General features: G+C 44.6%; 1 protein-coding gene across 1 annotated transcript; it reads left to right on the top strand.

Annotated features, from left to right (window-relative positions):
• The first annotated feature begins 61 nt into the window (after positions 1–61).
• Positions 62–5420, top strand: LOC311116991 (uncharacterized protein). Its single transcript, XM_084192000.1, has 3 exons — positions 62–573; positions 792–961; positions 2875–5420. The coding sequence occupies exons 1-3, from the start codon at positions 189–191 to the stop codon at positions 3133–3135; spliced, it is 816 nt and encodes a 271-aa protein (XP_084048126.1). The 5' UTR covers positions 62–188; the 3' UTR covers positions 3136–5420.
• The last annotated feature ends 3289 nt before the right edge of the window (positions 5421–8709 follow it).

Below are 8709 nucleotides of genomic sequence, written 5' to 3' on the forward strand. Positions count from 1 at the left end.
GGAAGTCGTCATTGAAAACAAACCGGTTTCCGGTAAAATGGATTCACGTAGTCCAAAACAAACCAGTTGCCGAACACATATCAGTTTAGCCTGATAAAGATTTGGTATTCTCAAAGTTTGTCACGTGTAGGCAAAATTGAAGCTACCGACGTACACACTATATCCTGAGTTTCACAACAACTTTAGAAATGGAGGAAAGCACGTTTACAATTTCATTCCGAAAAGAGCTCAACACGCGTATGGGAACGTTACTCAGTCAAACGGTGGATGAAGTGATCGACGTGATGCAAGCTAGTTTTACACAACTTAAAAAACAACTGAACGACTCTTTACAGATGTCAGCAGAGAAAGTCGTGATTAATGTCTGTCCATCTCTGAAGTGCCGTTGGGTCGTTGTATGGGTTCTCTGCGAAAAACGTTACTGGCTGTCGAAAAGTCAGGTCGCCGACATCATTCACCGTGAACGGACTAGTACCGAGGACGGAGAGAGCAGAGTACTTCAGTTAGCGGCGGAAGAAGCTGAAAATGAATTTGTCACTTACGACTGTGATGACAACGATAGCACAAACACAGGTAGTTCATTCCACTCACACACTGAAGGAAGATAACATACACAAACATTGTCCAATGTGTGTATCTTGCTGCTGTTTAATTGATTGTAATCAAACACACAGTAGACTGTCTTTTGATCAAGTTTTGGGGTACATTTATGAAATGTAGCCCATAGCAAGCCAGGTGATAAAAAATATTGCCAAGGTTGACTCTTGCCTTCTTTGGCCCAACAACAACAGGTCACATGCAGACCACGGCTGCCATGGCGATACCAAAGCAGACCCAGATCCACCATAAGGTGGCAGTGGATCAAGCCTCCATCACCCCCCTCCACACATGCAGCCTGTGTGGCAAGAGCTTTGACCGCGAGTGGAAGCTGACGAGACACAGAGAGGGGAAGTTCACGCAGGTACACAATATCCTACCATTGTGCCTTTAAGCAAAGCACTTAACCTCAACTATGGTGCTGCACTGTGGCTGACCCTGTTTGCTCCTCTCAAAATGTGTATGATGTGGTTTGAGAGCAAAGCAGAAGACTAATTTCAGATGTGCCAATTGGCTTAGTAACGGTTTCATTGTGTGCCTGTGGCTGGTAACGCTGCCGCCTGCAGCAGATCTACACCACCCCAGCATGGGTACGGATCAAGACCCCAGCATGGGTACGAATCAAGACCCCAGCATGGGTACGGATCAAGACCCCAGCATGGGTACGAATCAAGACCCCAGCATGGGTACGAATCAAGACCCCAGCATGGGTACGAATCAAGACCCCAGCATGGGTACGAATCAAGACCCCAGCATGGGTACGGATCAAGACCCCAGCATGGGTACGAATCAAGACCCCAGCATGGGTACGAATCAAGACCCCAGCATGGGTACGAATCAAGACCCCAGCATGGGTACGAATCAAGACCCCAGCATGGGTACGAATCACGACCCCAGCATGGGTACGAATCAAGACCCTAGCATGGGTACGAATCAAGACCCCAGCATGGGTACGAATCAAGACCCCAGCATGGGTACGAATCAAGACCCCAGCATGGGTACGAATCAAGACCCCAGCATGGGTACGAATCAAGACCCCAGCATGGGTACGAATCAAGACCCCAGCATGGGTACGAATCAAGACCCCAGCATGGGTACGAATCACGACCCCAGCATGGGTACGAATCAAGACCCCAGCATGGGTACGAATCAAGACCCCAGCATGGGTACGAATCAAGACCCCAGCATGGGTACGAATCAAGACCCCAGAGGTACGAATCAAGACCCCAACGCTATTCTGCATCTCACTCCTCCCTCTCTCACTCTAGGTGGAGACCCTGTGCCCTCGCTGTGGCCATATGGTTCAGGATGATGCTGATGCACCTACGTGTCCACACGGGAGAGAAGCCTCACTCCTGCTCCGACTGCAACAAGACCTTCCACAGACTGGTAGGTACTGGGTAGACGTAGCCAAATGTTTTGCAACAGTGATTTCAGTTTGTGGTAAGGGTAAGCTCGTTGGAACTAGCTACTGTGAGTGCCAACCTACCTATTCTATTCTTTGTATTTGGCTGACAGGAATCTCTTAAGAAACACAAGCTACTACACCAAGGGGTGAAGGCCTACGCCTGCCCCCGGTGCCCGCGCACCTTCTTCCGTTCCGATGGACGCAAGCAACACATGCTCACCCACCAGCAGGACAGGCCCAAGCCGTGCATGTGCTCGCACTGCGGCAAAGCCTTCTCCAGCGCCACGGCGGTCGCCGCCCACGAGCGGACACACACGGGAGAACGGCTGTTCCCGTGCCCGCAGTGCGAGAAGATGTTTGCGACCGCCGGTATGATGAGGGCGCACGCCCTGTGCCACCTGAGTGAGCGACCTCACCCGTGTCCCCAGTGTGAGAAGAGCTTCTGAACAGTGCATGATCTGAGGAGTCATCAGCTGGTACACTGTGACATGAGGCCCTTCCTGTGTGAGAAGTGTCCCAAGGCCTTCAGGATAGCCAGGATTCTGCGTAACCACAAGGTCAGTCAAGTTAGGTTGAGAGGACTGGCCCCTGGTTTTGCAGTCAGTATACATGTAGGTAGGAAATACTGTTCATAGGGGTTTGGGGAAGTGTAGGAGAGATGCGGACTCCTGTAATTAGTCTTCACAATACTACAGATATCTTTATTGAATCTATAAATGACTAATTTTCCCTTTAAAGGGTATACTATAGGTATGCTTTGAGAATGATAGTTTTATAATATTAGCGTATAAAAGGACTGCCGATGAGAATGAGCATAGCTAAATGGGTGCTGTGAAATAAACCCATGAAAACATTGTTCCCTGTATTAGGTTCACCACATGGAGGACCGTGACCACGCCTGGGAGGACTGCAACAACACCTTCAAGACACCCCAGCACCTGAAGCTCCACCGCAGGATCCACTCGAAGGACACGCTCTACGTCTGTGGCAAGGGATTCCGCCGGCCCGACCGACTCACCCTCCACCACCGTACTCACGCCGCCGAGCCCAAGCCCGGGAAGACGCGCCACGAGTGTTACATGTGCCCCGCTGGCGTTCACCAAGGAGAGACACCTCACTGTTCACCTTAAAGTGGAGCACGGTGTTGGACCGCCCACCCCCCCGGGTCAAGGTCAAAGTTGAACTGTCATCTGGGTTCGAGCCGAAGACTAGGACTGTCCAGGTCAAACACAAACCGCCTTCGTTCAGATGTGACCTGAGTCGGGTTAGTTATACAAGTCTGAACCATCTGGATAACCACACCTGTGACGAGGAGAGACGGAGTCAGAGAAACAAACAGTTACAGCAGAACAAGAAGATCGCAATGAAGAAGTCAGAGCAGAGTTTGGTGTTGAAAGAAGAAAACAATGTATTCCTGTCTTATAGACAACTTCTGTCAGTGTCTAGTAGGACACTCCATAGACAACAGCTTGTGTCAGGGCCAGGGAGTGCTGTAGCAGGGAATACAGGTCTAGGACCAGTTGTTAGCCCGCAGCTTGTGTCAGGGCCGGGGAGTGCTGTAGCAGAAAGAACAGGTTTAGGAACTGTTGTTAGACCGCAGCGTGTGTCAGGGCAAGAACAGATCCCAGGCCTGTTTTTATGATGGTAGCCAACCAGGAAGTGGGACAGCCTCTGACCTTGTTCCAAGCACCTGTTGTGAGGTTCACAACTCCTGGTAAGAGTCACAGCACCATCTACAGGCCAAACAGTGAAACAGCAACATCCTCTAGGACTAGTTTACATGCCTGTGGGATCAGCCACACCCAGACCAGTAGTAGCAGTATCTCTAACCACATCCAAACCAGTAGGATCACTAGTAAATCCCTTAGCAAAACCTCTAGTGACACAAGTCTCACCTGTAGCAGCCAAACCTCTAGTAACACCACGGTCACCTCCATGGCCAGACCAGAAGTAACACCACCGGTCACCTCCATGGCCAGACCAGAAGTAACACCACCGGTCACCTCCATGGCCAGACCAGAAGTAACACCACCGGTCACCTCCATGGCCAGACCAGAAGTAACACCACCGGTCACCTCCATGGCCAGACCAGAAGTAACACCACCGGTCACCTCCATGGCCAGACCAGAAGTAACACCACTTCTTGATCACAACTATGGCAGCACCAGTAACTCCCAGGCCTAGAACAAACAGAAGCAAATGTTTTTGTATTTTTTATTGTCAAATAAATCATATCATATATAAAAACGGGGAGGGACCTACCTGAATTTGTCCAATAGAAACTCATTTATGTAGCTTTTTTTTCCCCAAAACGTTTTGCTACAGTGTGCAACTAATGAATTCACCCATAGCTACTACTCCTCCATGGTAACAGTTGGCTGAAGTAAACCCTGATATGAGGTGTCAATGAAAAGACCCATTGAAGCGTATCTCTCTAAAACACATTTTACTGAGAAATACCCAAAAGCCATTGACAGTAAGAATGTACGCAGTGATAAATGCTATTTGTATGACCATACAAACTGATCAGATATACTTCAAGTTTCTTTAATCAAGAATAGTCATTCTAACATGCAAACAAAACATTCTAAAGGATGAAGAACTGATTATGTGAACACGTTTAGGATTACAAATGTGTTAGTTTACTATTCTAACATTTAAGCTTTGGGACATTTGATTAAACAGTTATTTTATTGAACTAGGCAAGTCAGTTAAGAACAAATTCTTATTTACAATGACGGCCTACCCCGGCCAAACCCTCCCCTAACCCGGACGACACTGGGCCAATTGTGTGCCGCCCTATGGGACTCCCTATCTCAGCCGGTTGTGATACAGCCCGGGATCGAACCCGGGTCTGTAGTGACCACTGCGCCACTCAGGATTCCCTGTTAACCTCCATGGGATCGGTGTCCCGTATACGGGACAGTTGAGCTAACGTGTGCTAATGTGATTAGCATGACTGTTGTAAGTAACAGCAAACTTTCCAGGACATAGACGTTTTATATGGGCAGATAGCTTAAATTCTTGTTAATCTAACTGCACTGTCCAATTTACAGTTGCTATTACAGTTAAATGATACCATGCTATTGTTTGAGGAGAGCGCACAACAAAAAACGTATCACGGCAACTGGTTTGATACATTCACCTCTGAAGGTAAATAATGTACATACAGTGCCTTGCTAAAGTATTCATCCCCCTTGGCGTTTTCCCTATTTCGTTGCATTACAACCTGTAATTTAAATGGATTTTTATTTGGATTTCATGTAATGGACAACAAAATAGTCCAAATTGGTGAAGTGAAATGAAAAAAATAACTTGTTTAAAAAAACTAAAAAATTAATAACGGAAAAGTGGTGCGTCCATATGTATTCACCCCCTTTGCTATGAAGCCCCTAAATAACATATGGTGCAACCAATTACCTTCAGAAGTCACAATTAGTTAAATAAAGTCCTCCTGTGTGCAATCTAAGTGTCACATGATCTCAGTATATATACACACCTGTTCTGAAAGGCCCCAGAGTCTGCAACACCACTAAGCAAGGGGCTCCACCAAGCAAGCGGCACCATGAAGACCAAGGAGCTCTCCAAACAGGTCAGGGACAAAGTTGTGGAGAAGTACAGATCAGGGTTGGGTTATAAAAAAATATCAGAAAATGTGAACATCCCACGGAGCACCATTCAATCCATTATTAAAAAATGGAAAGAATATGGCACCACAACAAACCTGCCAAGAGAGGGCCTCCCACCAAAACTCATGGACCAAGAAAGGAGGGCATTAATCAGAGGCAACAAAGAGACCAAAGATAAGATTGGTGTATCTGTCCATAAGACCACTTTAAGCCGTACACTCCACAGAGCTGGGCTTTACGGAAGAGTGGCCAGAAAAAAGCCATTGCTTAAAGAAAAAAATTGTTGAATAGTTATGCACGCTCAAGTTCTGTTTTTTTGTCTAATTTCTTTTTTGTTTCACCCCAAAAAATATTTAGCATCTTTAAAGTGGTAGGCATGTTGTGTAAATCAAATGATACAAACCCCCCAAAAATCTATTTTAATTCCAGGTTGTAAGGCAACAAAATAGAAAATGCCAAGGGGGGTGAATACTTTGGCAAGCCAGTAATCTTGCTCTGATTTGTCATCCTAAGGGTCCCAGAGATAAAATGTAGCATCGTTTTGTTTGATAAAATCAATTTTTATATTAAAATGTAGGAACTGGGTTCTACAGTTTGAAGTCCTGTTGTCTCTGGCTCCACACCCACCCCGCCCGGCCATCTAGATGTGTGAAAGTTAGTGTATAAGCTAATGATCCATCATGTATGACATTCCTGGGAGTGTGTAAACTTACATTTTGTATTACCATATCGTTTTTGTATGCTCTCTATAGTTATGTACTTAAATGTATCAATTGTCCAATTCGGCACATTTGGGCAGACTTGATACAAAATAGTCCAGTATTGCAATGCTTCACTGGATCAATCTGAAACTTTGCACACACACTGCTCCCATCGAGTGGCCAAAACCTAAATTGCATCTAAACTGCAATATTATATTGTGGCCTTTCTCTTGCATTTCAAAGATGATAAAAATAAACTTTTTTGTTGTTTGTATCATCTTTTACCAGTTCTAATGTGTTATTCTCCTACATTAATTTCACATTTCCACAAACTTCAAAGTGTTTCCTTTCAAATGGTTTCAAGAATATGCATATCCTTCAGGTCCTGAGCTACAGGCAGTTAGATTTGGCTATGTCATTTTAGGGGAAAATTGGAAAAAAGGGTCCGATCCTTAAGAGGTTAAAAGACTATAAAGTTACATGTTCAAAGTTTCATTTCTTGTTAGGTCTACAGCTTGGCCATAATCCATTGTGTATGTTAACAGTCTGATTTCCTCCACAGAACCAATAAATCTTCCTTTGTTTGTTTCAACTGCAATATATTTTATATAGTGTTAATTTCTCAGAAAAGTAAATGAATCCTACAGACACTCAAAATTAAACCTTGTTGGTTAACCAATTATATATATATATATACACACATACACACACACATATACATATATATACACACACTACCGTTCAAAAGTTTGAGGTCACTTAGAAATGTCCTTGTTTTCCATGAAAACATACATGAAATTAGTTTGAAAAAGAAATAGGTAATTGACAAAGTTAGAAATAATGATTTTTAATATAAATAATAATTGTGTCCTTCAAACTTTGCATTCGTCAAAGAATCCTCCATTTGCTGCAATTACAGCCTTGCAGACCTTTGGCATTCTAGTTGTCAATCTGAAGAGATTTCACCCCATGCTTCCTGAAGCACCTCCCACAAGTTGGATTGGCTTGATGGGCACTTCTTACGTACCATACGGTCAAGCTGCTCCCACAACAGCTTAATAGGGTTGAGATCCGGTGACTGTGCTGGCCACTCCATTATAGACAGAATACCAGCTGACTGCTTCTTCCCTAAATAGTTATTGCATAGTTTGGAGCTGTGCTTTGGGTCATTGTCCTGTTGTAGGAGGAAATGTGCTCCAATCAAGCGCTGTCCACATGGTATGGCATGGCGTTGCAAAATGGAGTGATAGCCTTCCTTCTTCAAGATCCCTTTTACCCTGTACAAATCTCCCACTTTACCACCACCAAAGCACCCCCAGACCATCACATTGCCTACACCATGCTTGACAGATGGCATCAAGCACTCCTCCAGCATCTTTTCATTTGGTCTGCGTCTCACAAATGTTCTTTGTGATCCGAACACCTCAAACTTCGATTCGTCTGTCCATAACACTTTTTTCCAATCTTCCTCTGTCCAGTGTCTGTTCTTTTGCCCATCTTAATCTTTTCTTTTTATTGTCCAGTCTGAGATACGGCTTTTTCTTTGCAACTCTGCCTAGAATGTCAGCATCCCGGAGTCGCCTCTTCACTGTTGACGTTGAGACTGGTGTTTTCCGGGTACTATTTCATGAAGCTGCCAGTTGAGGACCTGTGAGGCGTCCGTTCCTCAAACTAGACACTAATGTATTTGTCCTCTTGCTCAGTTGTGCACCGGGGTCTCCCACTCCTCTTTCTATTCTGGTTAGAGCCAGTTAGCGCTGTTCTGTGAAGGGAGTAGTACACAGCGTTGTACGAGATCTTCAGTTTCTTGGCAATTTCTCGCATGGAATAGCCTTCATTTCTCAGAACAAGAATGGATTGACGAGTTTCAGAAGAAAGTTCTTTGTTTCTGGCCATTTTGATTCTGTAATCGAACCCAAAATTGCTGATGGTCCAGATACTCAACTAGTCTCAAGAAGGCCAGTTTTATTGCTTCTTTCATCAGCACAACCGTTTTCAGCTGTGCTAACAATTGCAAAAGGGTTTTCTAATGATCAATTAGCCTTTTAAAATGATCAACTTGGATTAGCAAACACAACGTGCCATTGGAACACAGGGCTGATGGTTGCTGATAATGGGCCTCTGTACGCCTATGTAGATATTCCATTAATAATCAGCCATTTTCAGCTACAATAGCCATTTACAACATTAACAATGTCCACACTGTATTTCTGATCAATTTGATGTTATTTTAAATGGACAGAAAATTTGCTTTTCTTTTGAAAACAAGGACATTTCTAAGTGACCCCAAACTTTTGAACGGTAGTGTGGTGTGTATGTATGTATGTGTGTGTGTGTGTGTGTATGTGTGTGTGTGTATATACATACATATAAT

The sequence above is a fragment of the Coregonus lavaretus genome, assembly GCF_964263955.1.
Source record: "Coregonus lavaretus genome assembly, contig: HAP1_SCAFFOLD_464, whole genome shotgun sequence".
NCBI classification, from domain to species: Eukaryota; Metazoa; Chordata; class Actinopteri; order Salmoniformes; family Salmonidae; genus Coregonus; species Coregonus lavaretus.